At 48.1% G+C, this 17,836-nt stretch overlaps 8 protein-coding genes across 8 annotated transcripts; 2 read left to right on the top strand and 6 right to left on the bottom strand.

Annotated features, from left to right (window-relative positions):
• Nucleotides 1-436: 436 nt before the first annotated feature.
• On the bottom strand, nucleotides 437-2,475 carry B0J16DRAFT_288196 (major facilitator superfamily domain-containing protein). Its single transcript, XM_046124160.1, has 3 exons — nucleotides 1,891-2,475; nucleotides 896-1,839; nucleotides 437-841 (listed from the first exon to the last, which is right to left on the bottom strand). Exons 1-3 carry the CDS (start codon nucleotides 2,141-2,143, stop codon nucleotides 551-553), a joined length of 1,488 nt encoding a protein of 495 aa, XP_045983852.1. The 5' UTR covers nucleotides 2,144-2,475; the 3' UTR covers nucleotides 437-550.
• B0J16DRAFT_305915 (fungal-specific transcription factor domain-containing protein) lies at nucleotides 2,471-4,619 on the bottom strand (the record flags this gene model as incomplete). Its single annotated transcript, XM_046124767.1, has 5 exons — nucleotides 2,471-2,579; nucleotides 2,630-3,184; nucleotides 3,237-3,297; nucleotides 3,346-4,346; nucleotides 4,482-4,619. The coding sequence occupies 5 exons, from the start codon at nucleotides 4,617-4,619 to the stop codon at nucleotides 2,499-2,501; spliced, it is 1,836 nt and encodes a 611-aa protein (XP_045983851.1). The 3' UTR covers nucleotides 2,471-2,498.
• Nucleotides 4,620-4,866: 247 nt separating this feature from the next.
• B0J16DRAFT_305912 (Pyruvate/Phosphoenolpyruvate kinase-like domain-containing protein) lies at nucleotides 4,867-5,861 on the bottom strand (the record flags this gene model as incomplete). Its single annotated transcript, XM_046124766.1, has 2 exons — nucleotides 4,867-5,680; nucleotides 5,731-5,861. The coding sequence occupies 2 exons, from the start codon at nucleotides 5,859-5,861 to the stop codon at nucleotides 4,879-4,881; spliced, it is 933 nt and encodes a 310-aa protein (XP_045983850.1). The 3' UTR covers nucleotides 4,867-4,878.
• A 637-nt stretch (nucleotides 5,862-6,498) lies between these two features.
• Nucleotides 6,499-7,470, top strand: B0J16DRAFT_320963 (D-isomer specific 2-hydroxyacid dehydrogenase; the record flags this gene model as incomplete). Its single annotated transcript, XM_046125606.1, has 1 exon — nucleotides 6,499-7,470. One exon carries the CDS (start codon nucleotides 6,499-6,501, stop codon nucleotides 7,468-7,470), a length of 972 nt encoding a protein of 323 aa, XP_045983849.1.
• A 24-nt stretch (nucleotides 7,471-7,494) lies between these two features.
• Nucleotides 7,495-9,681, bottom strand: B0J16DRAFT_288187 (fungal-specific transcription factor domain-containing protein). The gene is made up of 5 exons (XM_046124159.1): nucleotides 9,632-9,681; nucleotides 9,416-9,586; nucleotides 9,214-9,366; nucleotides 8,864-9,165; nucleotides 7,495-8,811 (listed from the first exon to the last, which is right to left on the bottom strand). The coding sequence occupies exons 2-5, from the start codon at nucleotides 9,583-9,585 to the stop codon at nucleotides 7,514-7,516; spliced, it is 1,923 nt and encodes a 640-aa protein (XP_045983848.1). The 5' UTR covers nucleotide 9,586; nucleotides 9,632-9,681; the 3' UTR covers nucleotides 7,495-7,513.
• A 392-nt stretch (nucleotides 9,682-10,073) lies between these two features.
• B0J16DRAFT_305906 (general substrate transporter) lies at nucleotides 10,074-12,009 on the bottom strand (the record flags this gene model as incomplete). Its single annotated transcript, XM_046124765.1, has 3 exons — nucleotides 10,074-11,441; nucleotides 11,495-11,820; nucleotides 11,877-12,009. 3 exons carry the CDS (start codon nucleotides 12,007-12,009, stop codon nucleotides 10,260-10,262), a joined length of 1,641 nt encoding a protein of 546 aa, XP_045983847.1. The 3' UTR covers nucleotides 10,074-10,259.
• A 910-nt stretch (nucleotides 12,010-12,919) lies between these two features.
• On the bottom strand, nucleotides 12,920-13,995 carry B0J16DRAFT_363200 (uncharacterized protein). Its single transcript, XM_046129852.1, has 2 exons — nucleotides 13,637-13,995; nucleotides 12,920-13,589 (listed from the first exon to the last, which is right to left on the bottom strand). Exons 1-2 carry the CDS (start codon nucleotides 13,940-13,942, stop codon nucleotides 12,954-12,956), a joined length of 942 nt encoding a protein of 313 aa, XP_045983846.1. The 5' UTR covers nucleotides 13,943-13,995; the 3' UTR covers nucleotides 12,920-12,953.
• Nucleotides 13,996-14,774: 779 nt separating this feature from the next.
• On the top strand, nucleotides 14,775-16,346 carry B0J16DRAFT_343362 (chaperonin 10-like protein). The gene has a single exon (XM_046128024.1). It carries the CDS (start codon nucleotides 15,219-15,221, stop codon nucleotides 16,260-16,262), a length of 1,044 nt encoding a protein of 347 aa, XP_045983845.1. The 5' UTR covers nucleotides 14,775-15,218; the 3' UTR covers nucleotides 16,263-16,346.
• Nucleotides 16,347-17,836: the final 1,490 nt, after the last annotated feature.

The raw sequence follows: 17,836 nt of genomic DNA, 5'->3' as shown, positions 1-17,836 counted from the left end.
GCCTTTTGGGTAAGACTACACATAAATCAGCAAAAGAAGAAGGGGGAAAAAAACGCGAACTTTCCAGGACCAGCCATCCAGATGTTTACAAAGCAAAAATAAACTGGTCAGGTATCGAAATAAGGTTGCTAGCAATATACCTTGCGATACTTACTCTGATAATAGCATCGATGGAATCGTCGTTAAGACGCTGCAAGTAGAACCTTCTCTATTTGAATCAAGACGCGTTTTCCTCTCTGTTTCTTTGCATATGATTTTAAGACATGAGGCCCGTGAGCCTTATACCAAGAGAAAGAGTAGAAATTGCTCCTAAGACTATTGATGACAATCTGATGATGATGAGATACTAAATCTATGACAAAGTAAACGATGCACTAAACGGAAGAACATCACAGACGATAGAGCAAAATAAGAAATATTCAGTAGTAAAAAGGCTCATGAGTAATTATTCATCACGTATCTTCATTCGGTTATCAGGTTACTCTAACATTTCTATCACCGCTGCAGCGTGCAGACACCTTGCAGCACACATCCAAGCAGTAAGGTCTGCTTACCCAGCAAATCTCCATCCCTTGGGCTCACCAGCAGCGTCCTCAGCCTCCTGCAGCTGCTTGTTCTTCTTGTTGACATACCATTTCGTGATCAAAACAAAGACGACGACGAGACCACAGCCGGCAATGATAGCACCTCCACCTGTCTGATAGTAGGGCTCCTGGTTGCGAAGGAAGAAGTAGGGAGTGAACCAGTGAGACACGGAGGAGACACAGTTGGCGTATGCGATAAGGGCCGCACGTTTTGTACGGGGGCGAGGAACGACGGTGGTTTCCCAAGAGATTTGAAGCTGTTGGAGTAAAGTTAGTAAATGTAGTCGAGATTGGTGGACTGAGTGACTTACGTTGAGACCGACAAAAGGACCGACGACAAGGAGAATCATGCAGAAGTATCGAGCTCCAACGTTGAGAGTTGTGATCATTACAGCACAGCCGACAATGGTGAACAGAATAGGGACGATGATATGGTACCCGTGCTCAAGACGTTTACCGGACGACCAGGAGATGAACATGGTGACAATGAAGGCGATGATTGGGGGAGGGGCCTGGACAAGGTAGGTGGTGGTACCAGAGAATCCAAGTGTAGCGACGATCGAAGGGAAGAAATCTTTGTAAGACTGTCCAATGATAAGGGCAAAGTGGATAGCGGCGAATAGATGGGAGAAGGGGTCCTTCATGCACATCCAGAAGCCATCCCAGGCGCCACCAGTGTCATCCTCAGAAAGACCACCAGCCGAGACGGCCTGTCGGTACTGAGCCATCTGAGCCTCCTCCTCGGTAATGAAGTATGTTCCAGTAGAGTCAGGGAAGTTGGGAATGAACCAGAAGCTAACAGCAGCCACAAGGATACTAACAGCACCCTCGAGGAGGAGGAACCACTTCCAGGCTCGCAAATCAGCCACGCCCTCCATGTTGGTCAAGATGCCGGCAGCCAAAAGACCAGACAGAGCCTGCGAGATGGTGTTTCCGGCGTGCCAGACACCCATTCTAAGGGGTGACTCGTGCTTCGTGTACCACGAACTGGTCATTAGAGAGACAGCAGGGACAAAGGGTCCTTCGACGAAACCAATGATGAAACGGCAGAGGCAGAAACCCCACCCAGCTGTTACGGCGGGCATGCAGATTGTCACACAGGACCAGGCCATCATGCAAGCGGGGAGGAGGACGCGAGGGCTTCCTTTGGCGATGATGACGTTGGCGGGGATTTGAGAAATGATGTATCCGACATAGAACATGGAGATGCCGAGTGACCAGGTGACGTCCGACATGCCTAGATCTTCCTGCATACCTAGAGAAAGCAATGTTAGTCGAGTTTGGGCGAATGATAGGTAAGACTTACCAGCAAGACGGGCGTTGGAAACGTTGATTCGGTCGAGGTAATTCATCAACAACATGGCAGTAACCATGGGAAGAAACTTCCAATCGAGCTTTCGCACAAGTTTCTTCTCAAGAGCAGCTCGCTCCTCGGGAGTCATGTCCCTGATGAGATCATATCGCTCAAGAACCTCATCGCGCTCAGGAGCGTTCTCTTCGTACTCGACATTTCGTTTGGCGTCGAGAGAGTTGGGTTTTGATCGAACTGAGCCCGACATCTTGAAGAATTGTTAAAGGATATAATTGAGAGGATGATAGGAGTGGGCTGACTGAGAAGGAGAGCCTGCTGAAGACGTTAAAGGATGGTAGGATCATCAGTCTTTATACAGCCGTGACCCTGCCATCGCCAAGGTAATGCTGTTGTAACAGTAGTGTGCTCTAACGGATCTCTCCCTCATCCGTCCTTCTCTCCCGACTCCCCCGCATCCCCGCGTTTACCAGTCTGGAGTTTCTTTTGGTTTGCGGGGTGTTAGTGTCGGATTACCCCCGTCGGACAAGATCCGCCCAATCAAACCTTGTTTGACGGACTGGGGCCGACGAAGCATGCTGAGAGAAAACGGGCCATACCAAGAATCAAGGTCCCGAAGAAGCATAGTTCTGGACAAAAGACCGAAGATGTGTGGGGATCTCCGGCGGAATGAAGTCCAGATATTGCTAAACCCAGTCAATTACACGGTTAAGCTTAAATCTTGGCTCGTACGTACCTCAAGACTACCCTGTCCTTCCATGATCTTTGTGGACAGCGACAGTAAGAATTGCTGGAAGATGCTTAGACCCGAGAAGCGCGTTGAGCATTGTGTTAGTAACACAGATGCTTTGCTGACTACTTCAAACGTCTGCGCGAATCCCTGCTGGGTCGGTTGTGAGAGACAGACATATGCTACCGCCGCAGCCAGGATGTTGTATGCATCTAGGAATGACACTGTTCTGGATTTAGTGTACTGCGTCTCGATTAAGCGCTTGCAGGATGTTATGGTGTCGGTCTTTATCTCTGGAGAATCTCCGAGGGTGGATGGTGGGTTGACGATTAGGATCATTGCCCGACACGCTAGTTGGTCCAAGTAGTCGGGATTGCTTGTTGGTGGGAATTCGCGCCAGAAACAGAGATTGCTATACGAGAATAGGGCGCTGGGCTTGTCACTTCCACAAATATCGGAGATGAGTTGTGCGTGGACTATTAGATGACGGCTTAGAGCGAGTTTGTTGCGTACTTGCGCTGGCAAGCCTGATTCGTCGTCGTTTACTGGAGGTTCGGGGATCTGGCGAGCTGCTGTTAGTAGTGTTAGGACAGTGTCCGGTGTATTGGCTTACAGAGACCGCGATATCATCGTCTGTGATGCTGAATGGTCGACCCATTGAAGAAGCCAAGGACCTAAGACAGTTAGCCATGAACATCTAGAGAGGTAATAACGACACCCACCTATCCATTAGATACACGCTCCAAAACAACCACTCAACCCGGTAAGTACTATCCACACCAAGTCTCTCCTGCGGAATAACAGTCTTATGCAACCCAGCAGCAATACAATTCGTCATAATAAACCCCATAAGATGCCACGTCGACCCACCAGCCGGATTAAACATGGAGAAAACAGCTAGCAAAAGCATGCAATGCAAAGTATCCAGCGGCTCCTGTGATTGGAGTATCGTGGGTAGTAGCCTCACAGCTGCAGTATGGAGATTCGTAGCTAGCGCTGAAAAGCGACTTGTTTCTGGTGACATGCTTATGCCAATCGCGACGGCCATGTATGCATTGAAGCGAGGGAGGGCGGCTTTGTCGGTGGAGTCGACCACTGTGTCGTATTGTTCCATTAGACGACGTTCGTCTATGTAGGGGAGCCAGACACTCCAGTCGAGGAAGCGTTGGAGGTGGGGCAGTGTTAAATCCCGTGTGAATGGGATGGTTTGGTCTGTGCCTAAAGAGACGTGGTGTGAAGTTGAGGCTGTGGAAGGATCACGACCATCGACAGCTAAAGCTGCTGCAATAGACTCAATTATCGCGAGCTTGTGGGGTTCATTGCTTGTATTAGCTCGAGACTCTGCCATAGCCTTGTTGGAGAGCAGACCGATGGCGCTCATGGTATCTTCAACGGTTGACTGCTCATCTCCATTTTGAACAGCTGGACCTGAGCTTGGATGGACAGGTATGTATGCTTCAGTAGAACGACGTCTTTTACCAGTGATGGGTGAGATGACATCTGTAGCACCAAAGGAACGTCGAGATTGAACATGTTGTTGTTCAGCGATCTTGACTTTTTGTTCAAGCTCGGCGACGCGACGTTGTAGTGACTCAACATAGCCGTTGACTCTAGCGTGAGTCAGACCTGCGTCTTCGGCGTTGAAGTCAAATTGTTGCGATCTCGCTATGCAATCAACGCCAAGATCGGCACAAGATGTACACGCAGGGCGTAATCTGTCACACTGTGATTATCAGCCAATTGCCAAACATGCAGATCACAGCTCGTGCCAAGAAACAAGAACGAAATAACATGATCGGTTTAGACCATGATTTAGGCGAATTATTTCCGTCGCCCGAAAGTGTAGCATCGGACTTACTTTTTGCTTCCTTTTGAAGCACCGTTCGCAGGCCAAGGGTGCTCGGCCGTTCTTCTGCAGCGGCAGCGGCACAGGTCGGCTAGGGCTCCGTGCAGGGTCTGAGACGCGGGGAATGTCACGCCAATCAGTTGTTGTCATGTTGGACGTTGGAAGGCTGATCTTGATAGGAAAGGACGGAGAGAGTCCGAGGGGAAATCTGGGGATGATGCAGATTTAATCGGACTTGTTCCTATAGAGTCACGTGGGGGTAAGAACAGGTTAGCGGCAGGCAGTTCGTGGGGTAACAGACTGGGGCCCCAGATAATTTTATTCCTCACTTGACAGGGACCAGGCATGATGAACATTAACTATTTTGAGAGAACTCTATGCTAAACAATTTAATTTACTGGTATTGCGTTTATGCCGCCACTGGAACACCGTTGCTAACCCCATTTGTCACTCCATTAGTGATTCCATTTGTAGCCCCATTCGTGGTGTGTCCATTTGTACCGTTGACAGCCTTAGCAGGGGCACCATTCGTCTGAGCAGCCTTGACAGACTCGTTAAGAGCTGCCATCTCAACACCTCGCTTAGTAGCAGCACCCATCAAAAGAGGGCCATCAGTAGCAGCCATAACCCATCTAGCACCCATCTTGCAGAACTTCTCCACAAGATGAAGTCTAGCATGGAGACCTCCAACACCAAGCCACTTGCCATGCTTCTTACAAGCCGCAAGAGTACGCTCATAAGCCTCTGTCAAGCGGGGGTTCTCATAATCCCCAGGAATTCCCATCTCAGCAGTAAGATCATTCGTCCCAATAAGAAGTGAGTCCACACCAGGCAGAGCAGCAATCTCATCAACAAGCTCCAACGCCTCAAGCGTCTCAATCATGGGGATGACGAGAGTAGCGTCGTTGGTGACGGGATTGGAGAGCTTTGCGGGGATAGAGCGGAATTGGTGATGGGGAAGACCGTTGGTGGAGGAGCGGAAGCCGATGGGTTGGAATTTGGCTGCGTTGACGACGTCTTGGGCGTCTTGGACGGAGCGGATGTGGGGGACTACGACGCCTAGAGCGCCGCCGTCGAGGACTCTTGAGACGTAGCAGGGGTCTTTGCTGGGGACGCGGACGATGGGGGAGATGCCTGCGTAGAGAGCGGCGACGCAGAGTTGGGATGTGGATTCAAGGTCTAGTGAGCTGTGCTCTGTTTCGATGAAGAGTCTGGAGATAATTAGCTTTGTTTGTTTGGGGTAGAGGAGATGGGAACTTACCCGTCGAAACCAGCTGTCTTTGCCATACCGACAATCTCGATAGACTTGCAGAGCTTGATGGACATGGTGTAGGCCACCTCGTCACGGCTCATCTTTTCCTTCAAACTATGGGGGATTGGCGCGAGAGGCATTGTGACTGATGGATAAGAGTAAAAAGGTAGTAGTGGTTGGGATATCTGGTGATTGTTTGTGGTGTTGATGTTGATAAAAACGGATTTGGCAAGGTGATTCCGTGGTATTAATATAGGGCTCCAAAACACTCAAATAAACAGAGAAGAGTTAAGAGACCGTTATCGTCCGTCCATTTCTCCACGTCCGATCTGAATTCCCCCGACAATCGCCTCCAAATTGAGGGATGGATCAAAGCCGAACCCCAGAGCCGAGGGGATCGTGGGGTTCGGAGTGGGGCCGACCTTCACCACCGGATATTCTCCGTCGCATTGATGCTACCCAAGGCAGGTAGCTGTCCTCTAAGACTTAGGCTGTCAGAATAAGGTAGCCTAAATGCTGGTCTAGAATTGACCAAATTATTTCGTCTCTTATGCTATCGACGGGCAATTCTTCTGCTACCCTCACATCCTACCCGCGGGAATCGGGATCATATGGATTGACGATCAATTGTCGGAGGATAATCGGTGGTATTCCGAGTCATCATTGACTCATCTCGATTTACTGCAGAGAGGAGATACTTAAAAATGCAAGTCATCAACTCCAATATTCACCCCTCACAAACCATCACCTTCAAACACTTACATCTCCACCTTCACAATGGCTCCAGGCATCGTCTCATCAACTCCCCCAGACACTTTCGTGTCTTCATCAGACAAGCCAACAGTCTACCTGTTGGACAACTTCCATCCCAATGTCATTGCCTACGCCAAAGAGAACTTTGACGCTGTCACAATAGATGACCCTCGCCACAGCCAATGGCGCGAAGCTCGCTACCTCCTCGTCAGATCCTCCCGTCTGACAGCAGCGGACATTAAGTCATGTCCCAACCTGATCGCTATCGGCAAGCAAGGCGTCGGTATCGATAAGATTGATGCTGAAGCTTGTGCTGCGAGGGGAATCAAGATCTTTAACACCCCTGGTGTCAACGCTCGTGCAGTCGCTGAGCTTGTTTTGACTCTAGCCACTTCTTCTGCTCGTCAAGTCGGTTCTATCGTCGCTAAGCAATCTTCCGGTATTCTTGTGCCTAAAGAGAAGTGCTCTGGCTTGATTCTACACCAGAAGACTATCGGTATTCTGGGTATGGGTAACATTGGCAAGTGTGTCGCCAAGATCTTCCGTGGCGCATTCGAAGCAGATGTCATCGCATACGATCCCTTCCTCCCAGCCGACGCCTGGGCAGAAATCCCCCACACCCGCGCATCTTCTGTTGCAGAAGTCCTAGAAGCATCAGATGTCATCACTGTTCACATGCCTCTCACACCCGAGACAAGGAACCTCATCGGCTATGAGGAGATGAAGCGCATGAAGAAGACAGCCATCATCATCAATACGGCGAGGGGCGGTATTGTCAATGAATCTCAGCTGCAGCGCGCTCTGGATGAGGGTCTTATCTGGGGTGCTGGCCTGGATTGTCATGAGGAGGAACCACCTAGTTACGAGAAGTACCATTCTCTTTGGGAGAGCGGTGTTGTTAGTACGCCGCATATTGGAGCTGCTACTGGCGAAACACAGATGCAGACTGGTATGGCAGCTGCGAGGTATTTGTTAGAGTTTGCGTTGAGCAACTAGGAAGATAGACTTTTAATTATAAGCAACAAATTGATATTCCGTTCTAAAACTCGAAGCCTTCCCATACACCAGGATTACTAGTATCGCCGTAGACATAATGGCCTAACGCAGATTCCATGTTCCAGAGTGAATCGTAGTTCAGCAATGCCCAGTTAATACCCGTTCCATCTTGATACTCCGAGCCGATGTCGTTCTCGGCTGGCATTGAATCGAATTGATTCACAGGGCCCAGCATTTCAGGACGGTTGAGACCTTGTTCAAAGAATTGACTGTTCGCTGTAAAATCGCCCATGTCAGCAGGTAGAGGTCCCGAGACCAAATTTTGAGGGAAGTCGCCCTCCGTAAAATTTCCAAGTTCGTTCGGAATAGTGATTGATGCGTCTGCTGGGAGGCTCATTGGCGGCTCCCTAGCATTTGGCCATAGCCTCTGAGATACATCCCTAAGAAGAGCCTGGAAGACTTGGACATAGTTATTTGCATCAGGAAGTTGTTTTGTGACACTGTTCAATAGGTCTTGACAGCGGAGTAACCCTTCATACGACGCCCTCAAATCTTCCGGCGAGATCTTCTTCGACACGGATGTGCAGTACATTACCGATAGTCCCGCCGTGAAGAGCATGTGAAAGTAACTTCGCGTGTGTGTCATCATCTGTGGACTCTTCTGACAAAGGACATGATATCTATGAATCGCCTCCAGAGCAGATCGAAGGAAAACGGTAAGTATTTCCTTCGGAGGTGATCCGTTGACCTTTGGCACAAGATCAATAGCTCTTCTTAAGACTGAGAGTCGTTCTCGAGCTGCGAGATGATCATACCATTCTTGCATCTCATAAAGACAACTCGGCTCCTGGATAATAGGCGTACTGTTACGCCACTCCTGTAGTTCATTCAGGAGCTTGGTCATAACAACGTGTACATGGCCCGCCAGATAATATTTCGGCGACGATTCCACGATCTTTCTCCTCAGTTTCGAAAATTCGGTCTGGATATGCGACGAAATTTGTCGCAATCTCACAGAAACAAAGAACACGGTCATTTCATTCTGAACATTCGGCTCGCGGTTGAATTTGAAGGAATCAAGGCTTTGAACTTGGCTATTCGCTGCTTCTAGTTCTTCATCGCTTGCCTCGACGGGGAATTCGGTGCTGATGTCGTTATCGTCGATTAAGAAGGGGCGGTCGAGTGTTGTGGAGCTGTAGCGGTCTATGAGGTAGAATTGCCAGAATATTCTGCGTCGGAGTTGAGTTTGGAGGAGGTCGTTGGGGATGTTCGGGTTGGAGTGGAGACCTAGTTCTATGCAGAGACGACCGCAGAGTCGAACTACGTCCCATATGGATGTGCCTATAAAGTGTGAGTTGCGAAGCTGACAGTGGCGATGAGTGGTGTGATATACCGATAGGATGATAGATGCCAAATCGACATATAAGCAATAGATCTTGCACAGAGTCTAATCCTCTGGTCAAGAACTCGGATCCGAGATATTGCAACGCTGCATTATAGTATGCTTCTGGATGTCGATCATGCAATCTGTTGCGATATGGAAGTACAGCTCCGATAGCACAAATCATAAAAGCTCTGAACAGATCGTGATTTGTTACTTGACCAGAGGTGTTCGGATTCCTGAACAGCCGGTGGTGAAGAGCCCAGATACTTCGACGAAGAAGGAATGGGTTTTGTATATGTGCCCAGCTCAGACTGTACCCTATCAGCAATGATAACGCCAGAGTTGGTTGTAAGACTAACTATTTCTCGAAAAGCATCTGCGTCTCGGCCGCCGAGGGCAATGAACAAGGCGCTATGGAGACTTCACCAGCACCCGGAGCATCCGCTAGTGTTCTCAGCAAAGTCGCATGAGATTTTCTCCAATTTGCATCAGCGAATAAATGCGCGATGAAACTAAATGAATGAGTCAATATCACATAGCCAAAGACACTCATAAGCATACCTTATACTGGCCCCTTCTCTTGTCGCAGGTGAAGAAGCTGCTATAGACCTCGTATGTCGATCATCTGGGCTCGTTGTATCCACAGTACTAGGATCATGCGCTGCGCTAACTTCTAATTCCGCCAGTCTTTGAGATAAAGCCTGCTCTTTCTTCTCCAACTCATCGATCATTCTAATTCATTAGCGCACTCTTACCAGAATAGATGTGGATTCTTACGCTCGTGACAGTTGACCATTTCCATCTGCATCCGTATTTATGACAAGACATTCAAGACCATTTCTCTCACATGGTGAACAACTCGGCCTGTTATTATCGCACTACATCAATCAGCCCCACTGAATAATCATGAGAATAATGCTGGAGCAACCTTTGTCTTCCTTTGTGCACAGGCTTGGCAAGCTGGTAGTCTCGGTAGACGTGAAGATACTGGAGGACTCATTTTGGTGTTTGTGATTGGCTGGAGAAATTCCGGTCAGATAACGGGAATCTGGGGAGATGGTTAGTTATGTATTCTCCAACAGACATGACGTGGGTCATGAAGCTATCACGTGTTTAACCCCGCAAGTTGTGAAAAGCTTGTTGCTCTGAAAAGAGACTAGAGTGAGACCAGACTGGAGTTAGGGCAACAGAATACACACTGGCCCAGCTTAGCATAAGGTAATCGACTTATTTCTTCACCTGCGTCTTAGCAGTCACGGTCTTCAATATTGGTAAGATGGTTCAGAGTGACAGGAGTTTCAGCTAAGTTCTTCAGATGATATACATTGGCCTGCTAAACTGTCATGATACTAACTTAATTCATAACTATCCTCTTATTTAATCCATCATACAACTAATTGTCCCTCTAGTAGCGGTTCTCAACATGTTTAGAAACAACCGACTCCTGGTCCTTCATCTCCGGCTCAATAATCTCCCGAGCGGCAGGCTTCAAGTCATCAGCAGTAGGATAAGCAATCTTATGCACAGTGTACCAAGGCCTCTCAAACAACTTATCCATGCTCTCCAGAGATCGACCAGAAGTCTCAGGCATGGCAAAGTAAACGTAGACCAGTGAGCAAGTACAAATGCTGAGGAAGAACATGAAAGCACCGTATCGCTCAGTGGCAGCCAGAAGAGAAGGCATGGCACGTGAGCAGCCAAAGTACATAGCCCAATGGACAGCCATGAGTATGGAAACGTTGATGGAGCGGATTCGGATGGGGAAGACCTCGGCGGATACGAGGTAAGGAATGGAGAACCAGCCGATGGACCAGCCGATGGCATGGACGTAAATAGCTGCGATGGCAGCGCGACTAGCGCCCATAGCAGAAGAACTGGCCTCGATTTCCTCAGTTGTCCAACCGTTTGTGACCTTCAGGTAGGCACCGACGAAAGCCAGAGTGAAGACCTGTATCGTGATACCAGTCATGAGAGATCGACGACGACCGATAAAGTCAATGACAAAGACGGAGAAGATAAGAACCGAGACAAACTTGAGAATGGCGTAGCAGCCAGTCGCAAGGAAACGAGCCTCAGTACCCTCAATACCAAGATATCCAAAGATAGTAGGACTGTACTGCGTAATAGCATTGGCACCAGACCACTGCCCAAAAACATGACAAGCAAACATAAGAGTAAATCTCCTACGGTTACTAATATCCGCAAAGGTCTCCTTGATAAGATCCCAAGTATTAGCACCAGCCACAATCTCAATCTCATGATTAAGTTGTGCCTCAATACCCTGGAACTCAGCCTGGACGTAAGGATGATCCTCGGGAAGACCTCTAAAGCGAGATAGGACTGCGAGAGCTTCGGTGTTTTTGTTCTGGCTGAGCAGGAAGCGGGGGGTCTCGGGGGTGAAGAAGGTGCCGACGCCCCAGATTAGGGCGGGGATGAGTTGAAGGGCTGTGGGGAGTTGCCATTGGAGGTTTGTGCCGGCGTGGTATTTTGTTACGCCGTAGTTGAAGAAGAAGCCGAAGACGACGCCGAGTTGTTGGCAGCAGGTGTATTGGAGAGTCAAGAGACCACGAATAGGCTGGGGAGAGATCTAATGCCCGTCAGTTAGTACGGATACTGTTGTATACTATAGCAGGGACTTACCTCTGCAATGTAGACTGAAGGCAAGACAGTGGTAGCACCAATACCAATACCCGAAATAACACGAGTAGCATATAGCACTCCCAGGTTACCATTACTAAATGTCTGACCAAAGATGCCAGCCATGTAGACGACAGTAAAGAACTGAAACGTCCTTGTTCGACCAAGTCGTTGCGTCAACCACACACAACCCAGACAGCCAAAGACTGCACCGGCTGTAGCGATGGCGACAATCCAGCCTTTTGTATTGGCATATTCGTGGTCGGTTTGGTTATCGATTCCGAAGCGTTCTTTGGAGATTTCCATGATGACGAGGGATGCGATGTTGCCTAGATATGTTAGCTTATGTGTGAGAGTAATGGGTTAAGGGTGAGAGTGTGTATACCTTCATCGAAACCCTTGGCTACACCTGAGAAACTCCAGATGCAGGTACATGCTAGGAGATACCAGTTGAAGATTTCCTTGGGACTATCCTTGATGGCCCTTCTTGTGGCCTTGATCATATTTGGTCTCGCCATATTGAAGATGAAGCCTTGCCACTGAGAAAAACAAGAAGATTGATGCTCGAAACAAGAGATCTTGAGCCTGGAGAAATAAAATTGCCAAGGAGACGAAGCAGCAATATATCGTATCCCAAGGGCCCCTTGGATTATTTCCGTCTGTCTCTCCAACAAGAACCTTGCCAAGGACGTGGAGAAAATCTTGACCTTTGCAGGAAAGAAAAAGGCGGGGATAGCCGATAATCTCTGTTGTTCCCCGAGTTCCCCAGGTTCGCTAGGTGGAGCCCCGGTCTAGCGTGGAGTCAAAACGGCTGCCATCGGGGTATTTCCTAGTGCTGTCGGACGAATTCCAGGTGCCACCTTTGAGGGGTTTCCCGCGTATTTCCCCTCGTGATGAAAGCCCGGACCCATATCGTGAGGGTGACGAGTCAAGAAGGGTGTTACAATCCGTGAAGCGAGGGCGCACTGATGGGGAAGATGACCTTGGGAAAAACCCCGTTGGATGATGTTCGGTGAATCACGCAGTTGTAACCATAATAGGATATACAGACACGCATTTCATGCCGGTATCCGGAGATGTTGGCCATCTGTTTATTGCTGTGAGGAGAATGTGGATGTTGTTCATGACAGTGCAGTCGGAGATGTCTTGGCTGTTCGGCAGTCAAGACGGTTAGCTTAGAACAATGCCGTCAGATGCCTTGGGGAATGGCCGAAATGGCACTAGATTGATTTGTGGCCTGTGCTGTGTATGTCACTGCGTGTTTGAAGATACCTACTCTGGGTCTTTGGTAGACCGTAGCCGTACGCGACGCGAAGCTCTGGCAAGACGAGCATGAGTTCTATTGTGCTTGGGTTATGAAGCCTACCTACATTTCCTACACAAAGCCAGGCAATCTCACAATAACAAATAATTAATTTCACTTGAGCCTTGACAGAATAATCTTAACTTAGATTTGACTAACTTATGCTTCAGCCTTCTGCTGTTTCAGCGTCGGCGCAGCTACCGCCCCTCGACAATGCCACTCAACAGTCTGAACATTCCCCTCCAAACTATCCGTAATATACAACGTCTTATGCTCCTCCCCACCAAAACAACAGTTCGTAAAATTAATCCCCTCAGAACCACTTACAATCCTCGCCTTGGGCACACCATGTGTATCAACCACAAACACGGATCCAAGACTAGGATGACAGATAAACAAGTTCCCTTCTTCATCAAGACATAGACCATCAGGGCCTGCGTTGCCGAAAGATTGGAAAAACACTCCTGCTTTGGATGTTGTCCCGTCGGCGTGGAGGGGGAGACGCCAGACTTGGTTTGCGCGGGTCATGGCGACGTAGAGGAAGCGTTCGTCGCGGGAGAGGACGAGACCATTGGGTGAAGGGCCGTTGTCGAGGAGAGTATCGAGTCTTCCGTCTGGTGATAAACGGTAGACTCGTCCTGTTGGGTCTGTCATGCCGGTTTGACCTTGGTCTGTAAAGTACAGATTTCCTTTGGAGTCGACGATGAGATCATTTGGGCCCTTGAATCTCTCGAGATTTTTTCTTGTGAGATGAGGACCTATCTTTCCAGTTTCGGGATTGAACAACAGAATTCCCTACACATATTAGTCAAGTTCATAACATCACAAGAAGCAATAATTACCTGCTTGTAGTCTGCCACTAACAAATCCCCATCCTTGGTTCCAACGATCCCATTTGGTTCACCATCCCAAGAAACGGCAACCTCAACATTCTTATCCTTATCAATCCTCAAAATGCGACCATAAGGAATATCAACAATATACAAATTCCCAGCACTATCAAAGACAGGCCCTTCAAGGAAAATATGCTTGAATGAACCCGCGAAGCCTCCGCGCCATTCTGATTCTTGACCGATACATCTCTTATCTTCTGGGATGCGAAGCCAGACGTTTGCTTTGATGACGGGTGGTGGTGGGTAGAAATTCATGATGTTCTGATCTTGGGAGGCTGGTATGACCAGTGCGCTCAGGCTTGGCTTGGAGGCAGTTGGTGTTTTATGCTATGCAGGGTCTGTGCTTATGATACTCTGGCGGAAGAAATCCGATGCTTTGCGACAAGGCGGGGTTTGATTCTGGGTACCTATTGGTTGACATACTCGCTTGCTTGTCTCAGTGTCCGTGAGCTTTGATTGGGCTGTCTCGCGAACAGGTGAGATCCGTGACCCGGCATGGATGCACGAGCGCTTGACTCGTAGATGCGCTAGGCCTCGACTTTCATGACTCATCGAGTCTGCGTTCACACTGCAGGGTAAGAAATTGACATTTAAATGAAGATTTATGAGAGGATAGCCCTCTATAATTACAAGATGAAAGTAAGCAATTAAACTGTCTTAGAAACAGTCTCTCTCTTGCTGAGATTAAAGCAGAGTTAGTCTTGAAGTTTCATAGCTAGAATTCGTTGCACATTGGTAAAGAATACAACATGCTGTGTATAGAAGATTAGGTGCTAAAATGCGAAACTACCAGTTCAACTAAATCAACGACAGATAAGCCTCAGACAACTTCAATGATTCACGCCAGTCTCTAGAATTAAATTACTATGCAATATACCTCCAACTTCAGCACATAATGCTACATGTAATCGTCTTCTACCTCTGTTCATTGGAAGATTTAAAAAGTCTCACTGACGTCACAAGCTCATCTGAAGCGATCCACCTTTATGACCCAATCACAAGAGCTCAGTCGGCTTTAAATTCCCCCGACTCTCTCTCCTCAACCACCCACGAAGATGCTTCTATTTTTAATTCTCGCGTGTCAAAACGCGTCGCGATAACTTACCTACCACAAGTAGTTTGTGAGATGACCTCATTATTGTTACTCTAACCTTGCCTTTCAACAGAATACATCCTGATGAGAGTCAGCCGACTACGGAGTACCGTACCTGCATTCAGTTTTGAATCCTTCTATCAACAATTGCTGACATGCAACCACTACACAAGCCAATCAGACGCGTTTATGTCGCAGTCGCGTTAACTAGGTTAAACTTCATAGCTTGATTTATAATATCTGCAGGCAAGTATCTGCGAGGAGTCATGACGGTTGAGATGCACCGGCGGAGTTGATTGAAAACTACGTATTGCATTCGTAATCGTATAGAGTGGAATACATATTCATGGTCGCCGCCATGAGATTCAGAGATGTCGCATGCATATCTCTATTCTCAATTAACGTCACATCGATTACCTCAAATATCCCCAAGACATCATGAATAGCGTCTCTGAGCCAAACACCGCTTCCTTGCTCCCAACCAAGCAAGGTGTTCTTACTCTCGGTGAACGTCCTATCCCCTCACCTGGCCATGGTGAACTCCTTGTACGAAATGAAGTCATCGCCGCCAACCCCTCAGACTGGAAAGTCCAAAGCTTTGGAGTCTTGATCGAACAATTCCCAGGCGTACTCGGCAGCGAACTCGCCGGCACCGTTATCTCAGTTGGACCTGGGGTCACACGCTTCAAGCCAGGTGATCGCGTCACGGGCTTTGCCACTGGAGTAATCTACCCAAATAGCGACAAGGCAGCGTTCCAGAAGTATACTATCATGGATGAGGTTGCGACTTCTCACCTACCTGATAATGTTGCATTTGAGGACGGTGTTGTGTTTCCGGTCGGTATGATCACTGCGTCTATTGCGCTTTTTGATAGTATGGGGCTACCGATGCGGAAGATACGCGACGAGGAACGTGGTGCTATATTTATTTGGAGCGGTGCTTCATCAACAGGGATTTCGGCACTCCAGATAGCGCATTCGATGGGATGGTCTGTCTTTGTCGCTGCAAGTCCGAAGCATCACGACTGGCTGAAAAGCCTTGGTGCAGCAGAGGCTTGGGATTATCGCGACCCCGAAATCTCGCAGAAGCTGAAGCAAGCTGTCCAAACCGCGGGATTAAAGATCCATGCTGTCCTTGATGCTCGATCTGAGGGGTCTTCGTTTGATTCCATCGCGGAAATACTCAACACAGTCGACTCTTCCCAAGGAATTAAGCTCAGCACGCTATTCCCATTCCCAGCCGACAAGACCTTACCTAGTGCAGTTCAAGTCCATCACACAGACTGTTCGCGATTCACCGAAGACTATCCCCATATTGCAAAGTGGCTCTTCGAAGGATGGCTACACGAGAACCTGCAAAATGGGACTCTTAAAGTCGCCCCGCGACCTCATGTTATTGAAGGTGGCCTGGGAGCAGCACAGAAGATGCTTGATACTCTGAAGGCTGGCGCAAGTGGCGAGAAGTTCATACTCAAAGTGTAAACTATAATACTGCTGTTAAGAAAACCCCTCGGTAAAGTTACTCAAAACTACAAGATTATCGAATAAACTATTGTTTTAGCTTGCAATTGGATTTCTTCACTTCTAAACCCTTGATGTATCATCCATCATATCAATTCTCAATTATCACAATTAGGATAATAATCTTAACCGCCAGAAGCAACTTTGCGATGCTACAGTACCCTTCCAGAAGACAATCCCCTGTGTGGATCATATCTGAAGATCCAGTCGCATCTCTCGCATTCGCTTCTTCCTTGACATTATCAGACATGTGATAAGAAAACCTCGGCGGTGACACCATGAAACAATCAAGACCCCCTGCCTGTCAGATCTCTGAAGCGACAAGGAGGTTCCATGTCGCAGCCTTCAAACATGGCGCTATGTGCGCTATGCGCGCTATGACAAATCCCGAACGCACTATCACAGAATTTAAGACAAAACTAAACAGTCGCTAAAGGTGATTGGGATTTTAAAGTTTCTTTTTATCACGTTCTCTTTGTAATTACCGAGGTTGGATTTGGAGTTTGTGAAACGGGGCTCTAGCTCAAGGTTTCAGTACAGACGGCTGAAGCGAGGGTTGTAAGATCGACCGGTAAGCGCCGAGATGGGGGAACTGGGGTCTTCGGTAACGTTGTGATCCGAGAGATGTTAAACTGGGGTTTAAGCGTTTTTTTCTTCATCGTGCGGAAATAGAATATGTTTTGTCGGGGACTGTCGCGAAACGCTGGGCACTGCCTGTGAACCCAACCTATCGCGTATCGCAGCTTATCAGAGAACCACAAACAGTGGATCTCGGTTTGGAATCCAGACAGATCAACCATCAAGGGCAAATAGCTGATAAGGATAATTCCAATTGGGAAGAAGAACTGCTTGCATTGTTTTTGACTGTCAATTCTATTGATAGGCAGTCGGGCATAGCAGGTATGACAGATACGTAGAATAGATGTAACGCAGAATTGGTCTCTATGTTGACATAGACTATGGCTTGGTGATAGTGTCACTGTCAATACAGCGTCGCCAAGTCCAGTGACATAACAGCTTCAAATGCGCCTTCGCCAAGATGTTGAATTGAGTTTCAACACTAAAAATACCAATAATCAACGGGAATACCGAAAAACAAGAGGCTATACGTCGATCACACAGCCCAATACAACCCCAACGAGAAGCCTACCAAAAACTGACAGCACCTCGCAAATGCACAGCCACAGCTGTTTCTCTGCAGATCTGACGATCCAATCGCAACAGATAAATTAGCCAAGCATGTTAGAGTCTGTGTTTCGGATCCGAGAGTCGTGAGATCCACAGCGGGTTAGGTGGTCTGAGCGAAACGTGAAACTCCACAACATGGGGCATCGAGAAACTTCAAACTTGCGAACTGAGAAACTCCAAACGTAGATACAGAAAAAAAGAGGTGGCTATGATGTCGCAGGTTAAGAAACAGAAACAGAATCTGTGCGCTGTGGTACTGTTGGCCAAGATGTTTGAGAGGTCAAGGTGTTTGAAAGGCTGAGCGACAGTATCATAGGGCGATAAACGACCAAGACACCTCAATCCAA

The sequence above is a fragment of the Fusarium flagelliforme genome, assembly GCF_020744385.1.
Source record: "Fusarium flagelliforme strain FIESC 12 MPI-CAGE-AA-0113 chromosome Unknown B0J16scaffold_4, whole genome shotgun sequence".
In the NCBI taxonomy this organism is placed as follows: domain Eukaryota; kingdom Fungi; phylum Ascomycota; class Sordariomycetes; order Hypocreales; family Nectriaceae; genus Fusarium; species Fusarium flagelliforme.
This window is presented reverse-complemented; position numbering and strand designations above follow the sequence as displayed.

Excerpts from the sequence above, each read along its gene's own strand:
- B0J16DRAFT_288196 (XM_046124160.1), bottom strand. The coding sequence starts at position 2,143 with ATGTCGGGCTCAGTTCGATCAAAACCCAACTCTCTCGACGCCAAACGA. Across the intron at positions 1,840-1,890 it reads TTCCAACGCCCGTCTTGCTG|GTATGCAGGAAGATCTAGGC; the intron begins GTAAGTCTTACC and ends TGCTTTCTCTAG. Across the intron at positions 842-895 it reads GTCCTTTTGTCGGTCTCAAC|CTTCAAATCTCTTGGGAAAC; the intron begins GTAAGTCACTCA and ends TTACTCCAACAG.
- B0J16DRAFT_363200 (XM_046129852.1), bottom strand. The coding sequence starts at position 13,942 with ATGAATTTCTACCCACCACCACCCGTCATCAAAGCAAACGTCTGGCTT. Across the intron at positions 13,590-13,636 it reads TAGTGGCAGACTACAAGCAG|GGAATTCTGTTGTTCAATCC; the intron begins GTAATTATTGCT and ends TAATATGTGTAG.
- B0J16DRAFT_343362 (XM_046128024.1), top strand. The coding sequence starts at position 15,219 with ATGAATAGCGTCTCTGAGCCAAACACCGCTTCCTTGCTCCCAACCAAG.
- B0J16DRAFT_288187 (XM_046124159.1), bottom strand. The coding sequence starts at position 9,585 with ATGATCGATGAGTTGGAGAAGAAAGAGCAGGCTTTATCTCAAAGACTG. Across the intron at positions 9,367-9,415 it reads AGAGAAGGGGCCAGTATAAG|TTTCATCGCGCATTTATTCG; the intron begins GTATGCTTATGA and ends TCATTCATTTAG. Across the intron at positions 8,812-8,863 it reads TGGCATCTATCATCCTATCG|GCACATCCATATGGGACGTA; the intron begins GTATATCACACC and ends CACACTTTATAG.